At 42.2% G+C, this 20252-nt stretch overlaps 2 protein-coding genes across 3 annotated transcripts in view; one reads left to right on the top strand and one right to left on the bottom strand.

Annotated features, from left to right (window-relative positions):
• The window catches only part of LOC106093690 (gamma-aminobutyric acid type B receptor subunit 1), a 400156-nt gene that overhangs the window by 69596 nt on the left and 310308 nt on the right, over nucleotides 1-20252 (bottom strand). The window lies entirely within an intron of this gene.
• Nucleotides 11364-20170, top strand: LOC131996435 (uncharacterized). Of its 2 annotated transcripts, none has more exons than XM_059366137.1 (3): nucleotides 11364-11449; nucleotides 11580-12269; nucleotides 19298-20170. In XM_059366137.1, exons 2-3 carry the CDS (start codon nucleotides 12250-12252, stop codon nucleotides 19797-19799), a joined length of 522 nt encoding a protein of 173 aa, XP_059222120.1. In that variant the 5' UTR covers nucleotides 11364-11449; nucleotides 11580-12249; the 3' UTR covers nucleotides 19800-20170. The 2 variants fall into 2 exon arrangements, with proteins under 2 accessions (XP_059222120.1, XP_059222119.1); XM_059366136.1 differs by having other exon boundaries at nucleotides 11438-11459.

The raw sequence follows: 20252 nt of genomic DNA, 5'->3' as shown, positions 1-20252 counted from the left end.
AAAGACGGACAGACACACGGCTATCGCTAAATCGTCTTAGATTTTTACGACAATCGGAAATTGACCCATGGCTTAAAAATAACGGAGAAAGTGGCACAAGACACGCCACAGGGGCATTTTATAGCCACTCCTATGGGTGACCACCATAAATGACCTATTACGGATGCTGACTGAGGTGGGATTTGAACCCGTCTGCTACGCAGACGATGTTAAAATACTTTTTAGGGGTAAGGATCCAAACCAGCTCTGCAGAAGGGCCGGAAGGATCTTGCATATGACATATGACTGGGCTAGACCCAGAGGTCTCAATGTTAACCCAGAGAAGACTGAAAAATGCCTGTTCATGAGAAAGACGAGGGTGGGCCCATTTAATGCACCACTTTTCCTCAACGAAACGATTTCGATATCTGACAAGGTCAAATACTTAGAAGTGATCTTGGACAGTAAACTAAATTGCAAGTGTCACATTCAGGAGCGTACTGAGAAGGCTCACAGATGTTGGGCACTATGTAAACGGCTCGAAATGGGGCTGAATACAAGGATAGTCCACTGGCTCTATAGGAGCCACCAAACTACTTCCGCCTCAGTAGTTTGATGGACTGCTTTGTTGAAAAAGTGCAACATAAGGACCATATAAAAGGTTCAGAGAACATGTTATCTTGACATAGGTGGGGCGATGAGGACCACGCCCACTAGGGCACCGGAGACTATTCTAGATATCCGACCCATTGACATACAAATTCAATATGAAGCAGCCACTGCGGCTATTGGACTTAAGGCGATGAGAGAATGGATTAAAGATGGGAGCAGCTCATACCATTGCGGTATAATCGAGGCCTTGAAGTCGTGTGCGAGGCACTGTGTCATCGGCACAGTCTTGAATTGACGGAATTCTAGTAGTGCAATCACGTACGGATCAAAGCTAGAGGACAAAGAGGGCTTGGGGGTTTACGTTGAGAACTCAGGGACTGAGATCTGTTTGAGACTGCCTGGCCATAATACGGTCCTGCAGGTGGAGATTCGGGCGATCATGGAATACGTGAGGTGGTGTGGTGCTAACGAGAGGATGTCTAGTGTGAACATCTTTGCAAATGCAAATTTTCCACTAAGGAACAGGGGCAAACTTCTCACACATCAATGAGTGCAGTCCGATTCAAGTTTATGCTTAATGATAAGGGGCCTCCTTTTTGTAGCCGAGTCCGAATGGCGTGCTGCAATGCGACACCTCTTTGGAGAGAAGCTTTACATGGCATAGTACCTTACAAATGTTGCCAGCATTAGGAGGGGAAAGCCACCTTGAAAATTTTTTTCCTGATGGTCTCGCCAGGTTTCGAACCCAGGCGTTCAGCGTCATAGGCGAAGATGCTAACCTCTGCGCTACGGTGGCATAGTAACTCACAAATATTGCCAGCATTAGGAGGGGAAAACAGCAACCTAAATTTTTTTTTCTGCTGGTCTCGCCGGTATTCGAACCCAGGCGTCCAGCGTCATAGGCGGACATGCTAACCTCTGCGCTACGGTGGCCTCCTCCTCCTTTACCGACAATAAAATTGCCATAAGGGCAATAGCAATCGGGAGGGTAAGGTAACGAACAGTGTTGCAGTGTAAGAAGGAGATCAACGCCTTCTCTGAGGATGGCAAAATCCGCATGTTTTTGGTGCCGGGCCAAGGGGAAAGGGGAAATGAAAAGGCAGACGATTTCGCGGTGAAAGCCAGAGGACTGCTGTCAATAAACTTGGTTATACCGAAGCCTTTCGGGTTTACACAGTCCGAGTTAAGGAGGTGGGCGACAAACGCATGTAACTCTGTGGAACAGCGAAAATCCTATTAGGTGATCCGGATTGTGAGAAGACGAGGATATTCCTGAAAGGAAGTAAGAAAGAGGTCAGTATAGGTTTTGGTATTATAACGGGACACAGGACTACGAGCTCACAGGCTGTGAACTGTAGGCCGTTCAGACGGACGGACATAGTTCACGATGGTGCCGATGAGATAAGGAAACCCAATTATCAAAACGCGTCCACCAGTAGTGTGACATGTGTCTTGCCTTGTCTAAGGAACTGGCAATTTCTTTTGTTCAATTATCAATCTCTCCTTTGGATATTGCATTCGCTTGGTCATTAAGCTCGACTTGAAAGACAATGAAACAAAAAATTGACTCGCATGACCGGCCGTTAAAAGCCAAACAGATGAAAAAGATGTTACTTTTCACTTTCACTTTTATAATTGGGATGATGGCATAGTGGCCAGCAAGTTTACCCCCTTTTGCTCCTTCTACTAATCCAACAACCATTTAAAGCCCGAGTTGGCCTGTGGATTATCCTATCCTCAGAAGAACATGAAATGTATAGTGAGTGCAAGAAACTTTACTAGTGTTGCTAAGCCAGTGAAAATTGTGTCAGATGTGATTGCAGAAGGAGCGCAGAAGATCGAAATCGATTCTAAGTTTGGCTAATGGGACAAATGTTATGTCATTTCCTATTGAAGTAAAGTAAAATAATGAGAGACAGTAAAAACCGAACGATCAACTATGTGATGTAGCTATGTGGAGTGACACCACTGCGTCAACCAAACGAAGCCACTCGAAATTGCTTACGAAATTAAAGGGGGGTATACTAATTTCGTTATTCTGTTTGTAACTACTCGAAATATTCGTCTGAGACCCCATAAGGTAAAAATATTCTTGGGTTGCCCAAAAAGTAAATGCGGATTTTTCATATAGTCGGTGTTGACAAATTTTTTCACAGCTTGTGACTCTGTAATTGCATTCTTTCTTCTGTCAGTTATCAGCTGTTACTTTTAGCTTGCTTTAGAAAAAAAGTGTAAAAAAAGTATATTTGATTAAAGTTCATTCTAAGTTTTATTAAAAATGCATTAACTTTCTTTTAAAAAATCCGCAATTACTTTTTGGGCAACCCATATTATGTCGATCTAGCCATGTCCGTCCGTCTGTCTGTCGAAAGCACACTAACTTTCGCAGGAGTAAAGCTAGCAGCTTGAAATTTTGCACAAATAGTTCTTATTAGTGTAGGTCGGTTGGTATTGTAAATGGGCTATATCAGTCCATGTTTTGATATAGCTGCCATATAAACCGATCTTGGGTCTTGACTTCTTGAGCCTCTAGAGTGCGCAATTCTTATCCGATTGGAATGAAATTTTGCACGACGTGTTTTACTTTGACTTCCAACAACTGTGCCAAGTATGGTTCAATTGGGTCCATAACCTGATATAGCTGTCATATAATCCAATCTGGGGTCTTGACTTCTTGGGCCTCTAGAGGGCGCAATTCTTATCCGATTGGAATGAAATTTTGCACGACGTGTTTCGCTATGACTTCCAACAACTATACTTAATTAGGTTCAAATCGGTCCATAACCTGATATAGCTTCCATATAAACCGATCGTGGGTCTTGACTTCTTGAGCCTCTAGAGGGCGCAATTCTTATCCGATTGGAATGAAATTTTGCACGATGTGTTTCGCTATGACTACCAACAACTGTGCTTAATTAGGTTCAAATCGGTCCATAACCTGATATAGCTGCCATATAAACCGATATGGGATTTTGACTTCTTGAGCATCTAGAGGTAGCAATTCTTATCCGATATGCCTGAAATTTTGTACTACGGATCCTTTCATGATCATCAACATACGTGTTTATTATGGTCTGAATCGGACTATTGCCTGATACAGCTCCCATATAAATCGATCTCTCTATTTGACTTCTTGAGCCCCTAAAGGGCGCAATTCTTATTCGAATTGGCTGACATTTTACACAGATCTCCAACATATAATTTAATTGAGGTCCAAACCGGACCATATCTTGATATCGCTCCAATAGCAGAACAAGTCTTTTCTAATATCCTTTTTTTGCCTAAGAAGAGATGACGCGAAAAGAACTCGACAAATGCGAACCATGGTGGAGGGTATATAAGATTCGGCCCGGCCGAACTTAGCACGCTTTTACTTGTTAAAATTGTTATTTAAGTTGTAGCCATATGGTAATTTTCAAATTTGCCCTCTGCTGTAAAGGTCATCATAGCCTATGCTTGTTATTTGCAATTTGCCCAATTAACAATTTATGAAATTAACACAATAGCAAATTTTAGTTCCTACAATCATACATTAACACTCGCTCACACACCCACACACACACACACAAATAACCACTTGCAGATTCCCATGAAGTCTCTACACTACAATTAATGCTCTGACACTCTGTACGATATTCCCCTTTGGCTGACTTCTCGTCCTCGTCTACATCTTTTGGAAGGTCCTTTGCCATGAAGTGGCATCAACTTGCCAAAACTACACTCGGTCATGTCTACGAAGCTCATAAGTCAAATTTGTTTATGACAACCATAAACATTTTTGACGGAGATGATGGCCTATTTGGGTTTTAGTTATCTATGAGTGAACCAGTATGAGTGTTGGTGTCTATGTTGCTTAGTGAGTGAGATTTTATGTGTGGAGATGAAAAAGAACACTCTTAAAGAGGTGAAAGGCAGTAGGCCTCAATGAAGGGGGCTTTTGCTATCGAAATGTATTGCAGTTATTCTATTGGGTTGCCCAAAAAGTAATTGCGGATTTTTTAAAAGAAAGTAAATGCATTTTTATTAAAACTTAGAATGAACTTTAATCAAATATACTTGTTTTGCACTTTTTTTCTAAAGCAAGCTAAAAGTAACAGCTCATAACTGACAGAAGAAAGAATGCAATTACAGAGTAGCAAGCTGTGAAAAAATTTGTCAACGCCGACTATATGAAAATCCGCAATTACTTTTTGGGCAACCCAATAAGTAGTATGACTTGCATGATAATCAAACCTTGTCTTCTCTAGAGAAAACGAAAAAAAAAATTCACCGAAACTTACCATTAATGGGAGGAAGGAAGATTAAACTGGAATAGCTTTCATTTAAAGCAATACCTCTTTTTTACATCTTAAGCCCTTAAGTCTCAATTTTTGTCCCATTCGACTGAAGTTGAATATGTAGATAACAATTATAACCTCCTATATTAAAGGCAATTATAGCTCCGATCAGATCCTCAATGGACACTGCCCCCATAACAGTAAATCCCACGAAACGACTTCTTGAGCCACTGGAGGAGTAACAATCCCAGTTTTGACTTCATCACAAACAAAAATCCTAAATTCTAAATTACAATGAAATATTAATCTGGCTAAGACGACTTAGCTATGTCCGTCCTTCTGTCTGCCGGTCCGCGAAATAGAGCTAGCAAAATATCAATGGCACTGTCGACACTATCGATATTTAATTTTCAGCAAAGTAAATTTTTTGCAAAATTTAATAACAATGACCATCCGACACTGAATGTATGCTTCGAGATACAATGCGCCTATAGAGGGCGCATATAGACCAACCCGCCGATTTAAGGTCTTAGGCCCATAAAAACCACATTTACTCTCCGATTTTGCTGAAATTTAGGACAGTGAGCTGCGTTAGACCACTGGACATCCCTCTTCTATTTCGACCAGATCGGTTCAGATTTGGCTATGGCTGCCATATAGACCCATCTTTCGATTTAAGGTATTGGGCCCACAAAAGGCGCATTTATTGTCCGATTTTGAAGAAATTTGGGACAGATAGTTGTGTGAGACCCTTCGACATATTTCTTCTATTTGGCCTCGATAGGTCTAGATTTGGATATATTGGGTTGCCCAAAAAGTAGTTGCGGATTTTTCATATAGTCGGCGTTGACAAATTTGTTCACAGCTTGTGACTCTGTAATTGCATTCTTTCTTCTGTCAGTTATCAGCTGTTACTTTTAGCTTGCTTTAGAAAAAAAGTGTAAAAAAGTATATTTGATTAAAGTTCATTATAAGTTTTATTAAAAATGCATTTACTTTCTTTTAAAAAATCCGCAATTACTTTTTGGGCAACCAAAAGATGTTATATAGACCGGTCTCTGGATTTAAGGTTTTTGTCCTATAAAAGAAGCATTTATTGACCGAATTTGACAAAAATTTGGGACTGTGGGTTGTGTTAGGCCCTTCGATATCCTACGTCAAATTAGCCCAGATCGGTCCAGATTTTAATATAGCTGCCATATAGACTTATCTCTCGATTTAAGGTCTTAGGCCCATGAAAGGTGCATTTATTGTTCGATTTTGCCGAAATTGGGGACAGTTAGTTGTGTTATGGCCTTTGACACCCTTCTTAAATATTGACCAGATCGGTTTAAATTTGGCTATAGCTGTCATATAGACCGATCTCTCGATTTAAGGTTTTTGTCCTATAAAACTAGCATTTATTGTCCGATTTCGCCGAAATTTGGAACAAAGAGTTGTGTAAGGGCCTCCGATATGGTTCTGAAATTTGGCCCAGATCGGTCCAGATTTCGAAAAAGCTGCCATATAGACCCATCTCTTGATTTAAGGTTTTTGTCCGACAAAACTAGAGTTTAATGTCCGATTTCGCCGAAATTTGGAACAGGGAGTTGTGTTGGGCCCTTCGACACAGGTCTTCAATTTGGCCCAGATCGGTCCAGATTTGGATATAGCTGCCATATAGGCCGATCTCTCATTTTAATGTTTGGGCTCATAAAAGGCGCATTTATTTTCGGATGTCGCCGAAATTTGGGACAGCGAGTTGTGTTAGGGCCTTCGATATCCTTCCTCAATTTCGCTTAGATCGGCTTAGATTTGGTTATAGCTGCCATATAGACCGATCTCTCGATTTAAAGTCTTGGCCCGATAAAAGGCGTATTTATTGTCCGATTTCGCCGAAATTTAAGACAGAAAGTTGCATTAGGGCGATTGACATCCTTGTTAAATTTGACCCAGATCGGTCCAGATTTGGCCATACCTACCATGTAGACCGGTCACTCGATTTGAGGTCTTGGGCCCATAAAAGGCGCATTTATTTTCGGATGTCGCCGAAATTTGGGACAGTGAGTTGTGTTAGGGCCTTTGATATCCTTCCTCAATTTCGCTTAGATCGGCTTAGATTTGGTTATAGCTGCCATATAGACCGATCTCTCGATTTAAAGTCATGGCCCGATAAAAGGCGTATTTATTGTCCGATTTCGCCGAAATTTAAGACAGAAAGCTGCATTAGGGCGATTGACATCCTTGTTAAATTTGACCCAGATCGGTCCAGATTTGGACATAGCTACCATGTAGACCGATCACTCGATTTGAGGTCTTGGGCCCATAAAAGGCGCATTTATTGTCCGATTTTGCCGAAATTTGGGGCAGTGAGTTATGTTAGGCCTTTCGAAAGCTTTCTTCAATTTGGCTCAGATCGGCTTAGATTTGGTTATAGCTGTCATATAGACCGATCTCTCGATTTAAAGTCTTGGCCCTATAAAAGGCGCATTTATTGTCCGATTTCGCCGAAATTTAAGACAGAAAGTTGCATTAGGGCCTTTCACATCCTTGTTTTATTTGACCCAGATCGGTCCAGATTTGGACATAGCTACCATGTAGACCGATTACTCGATTTAAGGTCTTGGGCCCATAAAAGGCCCATTTATTGTCCGATGTCACCGAAATTTGGATCAGTCAGTTGTGTTAGAACCGTCAACATCCTTCTTCAATTTGGCCCCCCATATAAACCGATCCCTCGATTGGACTTCTTGAGCCCTTAGGAGCCTCACTTTTCATGCGATTTGGCTAAAATTTGAAACAAAGATTTGTGTTATGACTTTCAACATCCATGCCAAGTTTTATCGAAATTGGTCTATAAACAGATATAGCCCCTATATACACCGTTCCCCGGAATTGAATTCAACCGTCCTTAGAAGCCCCACTTTTCATTCAATTTGGCTTAAATTTGTGCAAATGTGCAAAGTATTGTCAAAATTTTTTAACAATTCTTACCCGATTTGGGTGAAATTTTGCACGAAGCGTCTCGTTTTGACTTTCAGTTCAAATAGGGCCCCATCCCATTACTAACATTTCTGTTGCTTTGACTGCGGATGTATGACGGAAGTATGAGAAATATGTCTTTGATGCTCATGATGGGAAACAAGATTCTCATAAATATTTGCCATAAATGGTAATAACTTTAATTAAAATGTGCTTCATTTCACTAAATATGTTCGATTGGCATATGGCAAGGACAACAAACCCTCATAAACCCTCTTCTAAAACGAGAGCAATAATATAAGATGAGGAAATATTTTAATTGTTTTCTGGTGTAGTTAAATTTGAATAGCTTTAGTCAGTATGATGGACAGACAGTAAAACGATTTCATTGACTTTATGTGTGCGTAATTTTTAATGACAAACAAAAATATATGAAAATTGGGCAAATATTAACGAAAATAAATTTCAGGAAATACTAAAAAAATATCCTTAAAAATGAAATTTTAATACGTTTTTTTTTTTTGAAATTTGGCTGAATATGAAGTTTAAACTGGTCATTTGCAAATATGGCTGCCACCTCCTGTATTGGAAAAAAAAGGAAATTTTACTTTAGTAGAGAAAGTTGGACTATCTGAAAGGGAATTGAAAGCGATAACTTAAATGGCATGAGTCTTGGTATAATTGTTGATTCAGAATCCTAGTCATTGAAAAAGCCCATAGCTGCCATTTGATGCAGTGAAAAAATGGTATGAGCTGTTTGCAGCCAGTGCCGATTAGTCTTCACAACTTCATGACAGCTTCAGACGAGTTGCTCAGAGCCATAGAAGAGATGGCATCATCAAACACCAGAGTTTTTAAGTAAATCAGGCAGTCGGATTCAGGTCAGAAGGATTTGAATCTTACTCAGATTTTTGTTATAGCAAAGAAAATCAAACTGTAGCCGCTATGAAGAATCCAAACAACTAGTGCCTCTAAAAGTAGCTACTATCGGATAAGGATGATCTCCGAACGAACAATTCAAATCAAACGCATAATTCTAGAGACACAGTTCCAAATATGGGAGGTCATCGAAGCGCAGAGGTTAGCTTGCCAGCCTATGATGCGGCACACCTGATTTCGAATCCTGGTGGGAACAAAATCCTGGATGATTATCGCCTCAATTTCGTTGAGGATTTTTGGCCTTGTAACACTTTTCTCCTAAACTACGCCGCTTCACCCAGACCCAGAGCGATGTCGTTAAGTGGAAAAGTGTTGCAAGGCCAAATATCCTCAGCGATTTTGAAGCGATAACCATCCAGAAATTTGTTCCCACCACGATTCGAAATCAGGTGTGCAACATCATAGACTGGCAAGCTTACCTCTGCGCCTCGATGGCTTAAAATATTTGGAACTGTGTCACTAGAATTGCATTTTTGATAACGAAACTCGATAAGATAGGTACAGCTGGAGTTCCATGGTAGTCGGATTCAGGTCAGAAAGATTTGATTTAATCAGATTTTATTATATAAACAATTGTAGTGGCCGTAAAGAAACCAAACAAACCAGTATCGATTTGGGTCTAAAAGTAGCTACCTTCCTACAAGGATTATCTGCAAACTAACGGTTCGATGGTTTAGATCTGAACGGCTTGACCCAGAACGGTATTATTTAATAGAGAAGTATTACAAGGCCAAATATTTACCAAAAATTCCCAGCGAAATTGAGGGGATAAACACCCAGACATTTTGTTCCCGCCAGGATTCGAACCCAGGTGTGTTACGTCATAGGCTGGCAAGCTAATCCATGCGCCTTAAAGGCCTTCCATATTTGGAACTCTGTCGCTAAAATTGCACTTTTGATGAAAAGTTTCGATATGTTTAAAACAGGTATGTCTGCAGTACCACTCCCTAGACTCCCGGAGAAGATTGAAGAAAGTCTCAAAAAAATTGATTTTATTGTGCACACATATAAAACTCGCTTAATGATCATTAGCTTGAATTAGTTTAACTTGACGGTTTGTCTTAATTTCTGAATATCAATTCGCTTGCATGAGAAAATTGTATTTTAATACTCATGGGGTAATGGGAGCGTATAAGTAATAATAATTTGTTGAGTCATACTACTTGTTGAGAAGACTAACGCGTTCACCAGTATTATTTAGTTTTTAACAACCTTTTTCATATTTTTTCATTGAATTTATATTTTTTCCATTGAAATATGATACACGAATTAACCTATGTTTAAGATACAACCATGAATTTAAGAACTCAAAAGTATTATAAAACCAGTATTATAATTGGCCAGCTGGCAACTTCTTTTTCCATTTTTTCCCTTGTGCCTTAGAGCCGAGGTGTCTTGCATGCTATGGCAGCGACCCTCGACCTCTTTTGCTCCAGCCCTTCACACACAACGCATCTCATTTTTCTCCAATAAAAATACGAATGTAAGTCTGAATTCGAACTATTTGCTGCCCTTTTCTATCTCGAAAGCCGTGCCAGAAGTAAGTATTGGCTCTCGGGGGTTTTACATGGTGGTGTGTGTCCCCTGTAGCGAAGAAAGGAACCTGAGTTCCCACTTCCGTTGGAGAACCTAAGCTCTCCCGGTCATCTTGGAGCCTGAGCCCCGGAAACCGACATAAAACTTAGCCCAAAGCTAACAGTTAAGCATGGTCCTTCGAAAAAACCTGAACAATCCCTTGGAAGTTCATAATAAAAAAGAGGAAAAACCCTTGTTAAATAATTCATCGTCCAACCAATTCTTGGAAGGTCATAAAACACTTGTTTAAACGACACATCGTACAATCAGTCGAGACGTATTAAGTAAGTAATAAATTTCAAGTCATAACAAAAAGGAAAGGGAAAAACCGCGAAGTGAGGTTATATTGCTCACACCACAAGTTCCTGAAATTATTAATTTAAAGCGTGTTGTAAGCCATACCCCATGGTTCATTCATTCAGTTACAAAAAATTATAAGAAATATAAAAAAAATATCGTTCAACGTGACAGTCGCAAAACGCACAGAAAAAGGGCATGTTTGGTCTTTGGCAACTGTATGTGCTTTCCCAGCTCTGAGGCACAAACGTTTTGACAGATTGCCGGTAACAAGAAAATCATAAACTCCGTACATAATCGATTGTCTCCCTGAAAGTTGAGATAAAAATGGAAAATGTGGTTGCGATGGTAAAATCACCACTTGTATAATATTGGTCCATTAAATTCCACATAAAGGTAAATGCACCCACGATCATACGCATCGTAATAAGTCCATAATTTGAGGGAATATTTTCGTGTGCCGCTACCCAAACTTAATCAACGAAACTGTCTAAGGAACCCAAGTGAAGAAGCAAAAAGTAAGGTGAGGTCACGGTCAACATAACCTCAAAAGCCGACTGTAGCAGTGTGAGAACACCACGAATGAAAAAGTGTGGAAAACCATAACCTCAAACTCAAAGGTGAGCAGAACTACTAAAGAAGAAAAGGAAGCGTAGAAGTCACACCACGCCGTCTGTGCACCCTCCAAGCCAGGAAGCAAAGTCACGCATATGTCTGGAGAAGGTAAAGTCCATCGGCATGGTCTACAAAGTCGACGTTAGAGCGAAGCCAATAATCGACTTTAGGATAAATTTCACCGTTGATCGGAGGTCGGTAAAGGTATTCGTTTGATTATGTAACATTTGCATTCTACCAAATTGTTGCAAACATACCGCCCAACCGTATAAACACTTCATAATTTTGATGGCATTATAAACTTTAATTGTTTCTTTCTCATAGGAACTACGTCTATTTACGGCGAACAAAATTGTAACACAAGATACCACTTCACGCTGCAACCAATCAATTTAGAACAATAGCCACACATCTACCATCCACATGCCATTTCACCCATCCATCCACATTGTCAGTACCGGTACGTTCATCCAACCAGCGTCTAACCACCTTGGTCCAACCAAAACGCTGCACCATATCTGTTTACCAACATCTGGCCAACAACCTGTTAAACAAGAGGAAAGTGTGGGGCAGAGAATAAGCCAAATCTACGGCACTTAGTGTTTCAACAAAACTTTGTCATCAGCACAAACCATCGCACCATCTCCGCCTGCCAACGTCCAGCTGACATCTGTTAAAAAGGAACAAGTGAAAAGCATCCCAACAGCGCTGATTTTCGCCATTTCATCCAAATCGCTCTACATATTTGTTAACATCAACATCCACCATCCATTTGATTTGACCTAACTCGTACACAGTCTATTTTCACCAGTTGGGCACAGTAGACTCGTCTGGGTACCACCATAGCGGCTGATTACAACGGCACCAGAACAAACCTTCAGTAGCGAATCCAACACTCAAGCAACACAGACTCAAACCCGTCACCATCTTTCCCGAGCGCACCATTTACAGTCGATTTCAGCCACCACCAACCGTACGGAGAGATACCAGGAACATGGACATTTCCGAGTATAAGTAAGTCAAACTCGGTTTATCTTATTTTGTTAGACACATATATGTTGACCGGTCATAGTTTGGTAAACGAAATTACACATTTGCTTCTCAGACAACATAGTAACATAGTGCATATGTTGCTCGCCCACATAAAACTATAACGAGGACACCTTCGGTCCAGACAACGAAACTCAGTATATATTATCCCCGTGTGCCGACAAGTAGAAAGGTCGTTCGTAGTTTTATAAGCAGAAATACACACTTGCTTCTTAGAGAACATAGTGCATATGTTGCTCGCCTATTGTGAATGCAAAAATCTTTGACAGCGACATCTTTGGGTAATTTTGAACTCTTAGTCCAGGCGACGAAATCTTTTATACGCAACGTAGTGCATATTGTGTAGTAAGGAGAGAATATAAACTATCTATAGCAAATTGCACATTTATATGGCCTGTGGGCAGATTACCAAACCGCCTAAAACTGCGCATTAGTTTTAAACCAAACTTTATTACCGTCCCTGGTTGTCTTCCCTGCTACACATAAATTTGATTTTTAAAATATATTTACCTACAATATACTTAATAAAACATACAAATATATTCATAGGCTTTGGATTGCATGCTTATAAACTTACCTACCATATATTCATTGAAACACAGCCATATATATATATATATATGTACATACTCATCAGATTACCGGCGCCTAGAACTATTTTTTTGAACACGATACATTCTGACTTATAGCTCCCTCATAAAAATTGCTTGGATTTATAGATATACCTTTTACAATAAAGAACGCACCCCATTTGCTATCCCACATATACCAATCTTTGATACGATCATTTATTCCGCCTTGGCTCCTCTCTGGAATCTAACATAGGGTCATAACCGAACTTTTAATATTCGTATTTAACATTGATGAAATCTCTCTTGTCTCGATATCAATAAGATAAGCGCATTTGCTTTATGATTCCTTCACATTTTATATCGATCTACACCATCGCCTATGAATCTCAGAATTTTGAGCTCTGTGCTACCGTATAACTCTATCTATTTACTTGTTCCTCATGAGAGTTGCCTATGTCGCACTACATCATTAACTATACTTCGATTTGCGTTTTATTTTGGATTTAGTTCTTCAAGTCGGGCACTGTACAGACGGTTGGTTCGGGCTTGCGTCTGAGTGGGGCTTCCACGAACTGCTGAATTGGACATTATTCGTCGTAATTCAATCTCGATCTCGCCCTTGTATTTGATCAGCTCTTAGGGCCCGTGGCATGGTTCCAAACGGAGTTCACAGAATAAGAGTTGCCAAACAGTTCAAGGTTGTCACAACGTGACTTCATCCCGATTGATGACCAAAATACATGTCTCACTTCAGTAGATCGTACCCTCACCACCTTGCCTCAGGCATCCAGTTTGTCGTTGCTCTGCTTATTCCTCACTGGCTCATTTATTAACTGGCTTCTCTTTAATACCGGATTTTATTCACTTTTATTAGCCATACGGTGCCACCCAGGGCACAAGGACTGGTCTCTATCTCTGTTGTCGAAAGGAATTGCCCTATAGTCGCTACATATACGAACTGTATCTTTTAGTCGGTGATAACCGCTAGGGTCTTCTATACCACCGTATTTTTGCTAAGGGTTCTGGTTTTGAGATTGCTTCCGAATCTCAGGATGGCGAACTTACAAGGGGATTTTATCTTCGATTCAGACGACTTGGTCATGTTTTGTGCCGACTTCGATAATAGGCCGGAGACCGACCACACCGACTCTTCATTAGTGGTTGCGTTGCAGGATTTGCATGAAAGGTGGACGAATGTCCAGGCGTCTTATAGGAAGATTTTCACTACCAAGGACGAGGAATTCTCTAGCGATTTCGTGTCCTCGGCTAGGGAGAAGTACAGGGTTTGCACTTCGAGTTTTCACTCCTGCAAGGCCAGGATGATGGATTTACAGAAAGCTTTTTTACCTATTCCGGGCTCCTCGCGTATTTCATTTCCCCTCGAGACTTCTGACTCCCCCTCGAATTTCAGTGCCATCAAAGTTCCCCCCTGTGACACGCAAGAATTCGAAGGCAGCTATGAAGAGTGGCCCTCATTTCGTGACATATTTACGGCTGTATATATTAATCACCCTAAATTATCCCCCGTTCAAAAACTCTATCACCTTCGTCTCAAGGTAAAGGGTCCGGCCGCAGGAATTGTGCGGAAGTATCAATTATGCGCAGAGAATTTCGAATTGGCATGGGAGGCATTGCGTTCTAGATATGAGAATAAAAGGATTTTGGTCGACAACCAATTGAAGGTTCTCCTGAACCTCAAATCCATTACTTCAGAGAGCAGTGACTCTTTGCAGCGGATCCAGACTACAATCAACGATTGTCTTGCGGCGCTAAGGACTCAAGACATATCCACTCGCGACTGGGACCCTCTCCTGGTTTATCTATGCTCCACCAAGTTGCCTCATGAGACTCTGTCGTTGTGGGAACAATCTCTTAAGTCTCACAGAGAACTTCCGAAATGGGCAGAAATGGATAGATTTTTGTCGGACAGATACGAGGTGGTGGAGAGATTGAATAGTATACACGGAACAAGAGGCAGTTCGATGAAGGGACTCGAGGTGAACGCATTCACTAACACTGAGAGTAAATCTCCGGTTGTTTGCAAACTTTGCAATGCGAATGCTCACTCACTTAAGAATTGCACCAAATTTCGTGATCTTAGTCCTAGCTCTCGAAACAAGTTTGTCTCTCAGAACCGCATGTGTTTGAACTGTCTTTCCTATCGGCACGTGCGGAAGGATTGCCAAAGCAGGTATGTTTGCATGGAATGCGGGAGGAACCATCATACCATGTTACATTTCCCTAGTAATAAACCCCAGACTGCGGCTTCTCGCCAGGACTCGGTGGTTCAGTCCTGCAGTACAGACCTAGTGGGTGTTGATACGCAACAGTCATCGGATGAATCCTCCTCGCCAGCTACCGATCCTGCAGCCGTTTCAGTGGCTCAGACATCCTCACATTTCTCCTCTTACAACGCGGAGTCTTCCCAGGAGAATACTATACTGCCGACCGCGATGGTCACAATCAGCCATAACGGTGATACCTTCAAGGCAAGGGCCTTTTTGGACCAAGGCTCCGAGAAGTCGTTTATTTCCAGGAACCTTCAACAGAGTCTGTCTCTTCCGACCGAGCGTAGGCATTTTCAGATTCTTGGCATGGGTGGGCAGGTTATTGCAAATTCGAATTCCTCGTGCAAAGTTCCCCTCTTTTCGGAGACCCATGACAAGTTGATCGATATTCACGCCATTGTGGTACCCAAGATAACTCGTCTCCTACCCAGTTTCTTCCTCCCAGACCCAGGGGTTTCCTTGGACGGGCTGGACGGATTAGAGTTAGCGGATCCCAACTTCCGTACACCGGGACATGTTGACTTGCTTCTGGGAAGTAATGTGATTCCTAACATTCTTCTTGAGGGCGTCAAGAAGGTTTGCGAGTCCCTTGTTGCTCAAGCGACAATTTTTGGATGGGTCATCAGCGGACCTGTCACCATTCAGACTGTTACGTCTTTTTCTATCCAGGCGAATGAAATCTCGGGTGACCCCGTTGGCCAGCAACTTAGAATGTTCTGGGAGCAGGAGGAGGTCCCTGAGACGCGTCATGTGTCGTTGGAAGATGAGTACTGCGAGTCCTTATATGAACGAACCACGGTTCGTGACTCCGATGGGCGCTATGTCGTCCGACTTCCATTCAGGAAGGAATACCGACAGGAATCTCCCTTGGGACGCTCGAGATCTCAGGCACTGATCCAGTACGTTCGATTGGAACGCTCTTTAAGACACAAACCGGAAATTGAGAGGATGTATAACGAGGTCCTACAGGGGTACTCCCGTTTGAATCACATGAGGATGACAAATTCTCAGGAGCTTCATGACCGATGCTCGTTCGGTTCATTTTATTTACCGCATCACGCGGTGTTGAAGCCTGAGAGCCGAAGTACCAAAGTTCGGGTTGTATTCAATGCTTCGAGAAGAACCAGCTCAGGAAAATCTCTCAATGACGTTTTGTACACTGGACCCACCCTTCAATCCGATCTCATGACATTGATTTTGCGCTGGCGTCTATACAAATACGTTTTTACTGGTGACATCGAAAAGATGTATCGCCAGATATTAGTGCACGAGGACGACATCGAGTTTCAGCGTATACTCTTTCGTCCATACCCAGCAAGTCCCATCAGGGATTATGCTCTTAAGACTGTGACCTTCGGGGTTAATTGCGCCCCTTATCTGGCAATTAGGACTCTTATACAATTGGCCCAGGATTCTGCTGAGTCGTTCCCTCAGGCAGCAGATATCATCAGAAAGGAGACTTATGTAGATGATGTGTTATCAGGCGCCCATGACCCTGCATCCGCTATCGACTCACTAAGACAGTTAATTGAAATGCTTAAGTCGGGTGGTTTCCCATTTAAGAAGATTACTTCAAACTTCCCACAAATTCTGAATTCCGTCCCCTCGGAGAATGTCTTAGACTCAAAGTTCTTGAAGTTTCACGAGGCCAGTGACACCAAGACTTTAGGGATTCAATGGAATGCTCTAGAAGATAAGTTCTCCTATCGCATTGATCCGCCCCCGAAAACACTGTCCATTACTAAACGTCAAATTCTCTCTAAAGTTTCCAAACTTTTTGACCCCGCTGGTTGGATATCGCCTATTATAATTCAGGCAAAAATCATGCTACAACTGTTATGGCTTGAAGGCACGCAATGGGATGAAGACGTCAAACCCGAGATTTTGTTTAAATGGAACAATTTCGTTGACGGGTTGCATCAAATACCACTTATTACGATACCACGTTGGGTTGCTTTCGCGCCACTTCAAAACACCCAAATCCATGGGTTTTGTGACGCCTCCGAGAAAGCGTTTTGTGCGGTAATTTACATCAGAATAGTCTGCCCGAATTCAGTTCAGACGAACCTTCTTGTATCTAAGACAAGGGTTGCTCCCATAGATCCCATTAGCCTTCCACGATTAGAGCTTTGCGGAGCCGTTTTATTGTCCCAACTGACCAGGCATGTACTATCAGAGCTCCCACTTCACAATTTTGACCTTTATCTCTGGAGTGACTCCTCTATCACATTAAGCTGGCTGGCAAAACCACCGTGCACTTGGAAGACTTATATTGCCAATAGAGTGGCAAAGATTATTCGAAATGTCGGAAATTGTGCATGGGGGCATGTGCGCTCTCATGATAACCCCGCCGATCTCGGCTCCAGGGGATGCTCTCCTAATGAGCTCTGTAGCAATTCCTTATGGTGGCATGGACCCGCTTGGTTGAAAGAGCCATCAGAGGATTGGCCCAAATCTATAATGCTGGACCCAAATCCTCCGGAAATGAGAAAGATCGAGGTATTTCACACCTTTGAGGAGGATGGGGATATTTTGGAAAGGTTTTCTAGATGGGATAAAGCGATTAGGGTCATGGCATATGCTATGCGTTTTTACAGGAACGTAAGGAAAGGCTACCGCCAAGGAAAAGGTTACGCTTCGCGGGAAATCTCTAACCCAGAATTCACAGAGACAAAGAATATCCTCATTCGCATGACGCAAAGGATTTTTTACACGGCAGAATATTCCTCTCTTGAGCATAACCGACAAATCCCCAAACGAAGTACCCTTTATACGTTGAACCCAATTTTAGACCCCAATGGGCTTATTCGAGCTAACGGGCGCATTGCGAATGCTGCACTACCGTACAATGAACGCCATCCCATAATACTGCCCGTGGCCTCAAACTATTGCAAACTCTTTGTGCGTTTTATTCACGATTTTCTCTTGCACGCTGAACATAACCTAATGATGCGAACTATTCGTGAGGAGTATTATGTAGCAAGATTACGATCTGCAATTAAGAAATGTATACGCAACTGTAAAACTTGCACTCTTTACAAGCAAAAAGTCCGAAACCAAATAATGGCTGCTCTTCCCACTGAACGAAGCTCATTTTCTCTGCCCTTCTCGTATACTGGTCTGGACTTTGCAGGACCATTCTCGATAAAAACGTCATCGTTGAGACAAGCACCGTATCAAAAGGGGTACGTGTGCGTTTTCGTCTGCTTCAGCACGAAGGCAATACATTTGGAACTATGCTCTAGTTTGTCCGCTGAGTCCTTTCTGGCAGCGTTCGCTAGGTTTGTTGGGCGAAGGGGGCTTCCGCAAAAGATTATGTCCGATAATGGAACTAACTTTGTTGGGGCGGAGCGAAAACTGCGTTGCGAATATGACGAATTCATAAGATTGGCCGCTCAAGATGTCAGCAACAAATACACCCCTCAGGGTGTCCACTGGACATTTATACCCCCAAACGCACCCCACATGGGTGGATTATGGGAAGCAGGCGTCAAGTCCTTTAAGATGCATTTTAAGAAAGTGACTCAGAATCAGAAATACACGTTCGAAGAATTTGCAACCCTGCTAGTGAGGATTGAATCCGTCCTAAACTCTCGTCCCCTCTCTCCCATAACGGATAACTCATCCGAATTATTAGCTCTAACCCCTGGCCACTTTCTACGGGGTGCACCACTGGTGGCAGTGCCGGAAGTCGCAGCGGAGAATTTGTCGTTGCCAGACCGTTGGGAGCGATTAAAAGTCCAACAACACCAGTTCGCGCGTCGCTGGAAGGACGAGTATTTGAAAGAGTTACAACACCGCTATAAATGGCAAGTTCCGAAGGAGAATGTGGAGGTTGGACAACTGGTAGTCGTCAAGGAAGACCAGCTCCCACCTTGCGAGTGGATGCTTGGGCGAATTACGAAGACACATCTGGCCGGCGACGGGTTCGTTCGAATAGCCGATGTACACACCTCAAAGGGAACCATAACTAGGGACATAACGAAATTGTGTCCACTTTTTTCTGACTCTCCAACCCATTCCTAACCGCTGTCCTTACTCCCACCCCGTTTAAAAAAAAAAAAAGGAAAGATTTTAACTAAAGAAATATCAATAATCATTCTCTTCACATAACTTCCATTTGTTTTCACAGGGCGCCCACTAACATTCGCCAATGCCTTTTGTGTGAGCGATACCACTCATTAAGATTTTGCAGGGAATTCTTGAATATGGATGTTGGTCGTCGGCGCAGAGAAGTGAGGCGGCTAGGGTACTGTCTGAACTGCTTGGCTCGCTCCCACAAATCTTGGGAATGTACGTCTGAGGTCGCCTGCCGAGAGTGCGGAGGGGAGCACCATACACTATTACATATTGAGCCGTTGCCTCGCCTCACCTTGGCTCAAATGGACAAGGGACGGGTTGCAGCCGACTTAAGCCGTCTAATAAAAAACCGGCAGTCCACCGAGCAACGCGGGAGACATGGAGAATCTAAGACAAAGGAACGCTCAGGTGATAGAAGTAGACATGATCGCAGGCACAAACAGACGAACCGAAATCCAAAAGTCCCAGCCAGTCGCCAAAATGTCTCACAGCCCCGCAAAATATTGGAAACGGCTATGAAAGCCCTGCAACGACTTCAAGATGCCCTCGTGTGAAATGAATTTGGCCATATTGGCCAAGGCCGGGAGGATGTTGAGAAGACTAACGCGTTCACCAGTATTATTTAGTTTTTAACAACCTTTTTCATATTTTTTCATTGAATTTATATTTTTTCCATTGAAATATGATACACGAATTAACCTATGTTTAAGATACAACCATGAATTTAAGAACTCAAAAGTATTATAAAACCAGTATTATAATTGGCCAGCTGGCAACTTCTTTTTCCATTTTTTCCCTTGTGCCTTAGAGCCGAGGTGTCTTGCATGCTATGGCAGCGACCCTCGACCTCTTTTGCTCCAGCCCTTCACACACAACGCATCTCATTTTTCTCCAATAAAAATACGAATGTAAGTCTGAATTCGAACTATTTGCTGCCCTTTTCTATCTCGAAAGCCGTGCCAGAAGTAAGTATTGGCTCTCGGGGGTTTTACATGGTGGTGTGTGTC

This window comes from Stomoxys calcitrans, chromosome 3 (genome assembly GCF_963082655.1).
Source record: "Stomoxys calcitrans chromosome 3, idStoCalc2.1, whole genome shotgun sequence".
NCBI classification, from domain to species: domain Eukaryota; kingdom Metazoa; phylum Arthropoda; class Insecta; order Diptera; family Muscidae; genus Stomoxys; species Stomoxys calcitrans.
The sequence above is the reverse complement of the archived record's forward strand: the minus strand, read 5'-3'. Positions and strand labels throughout refer to the sequence as shown.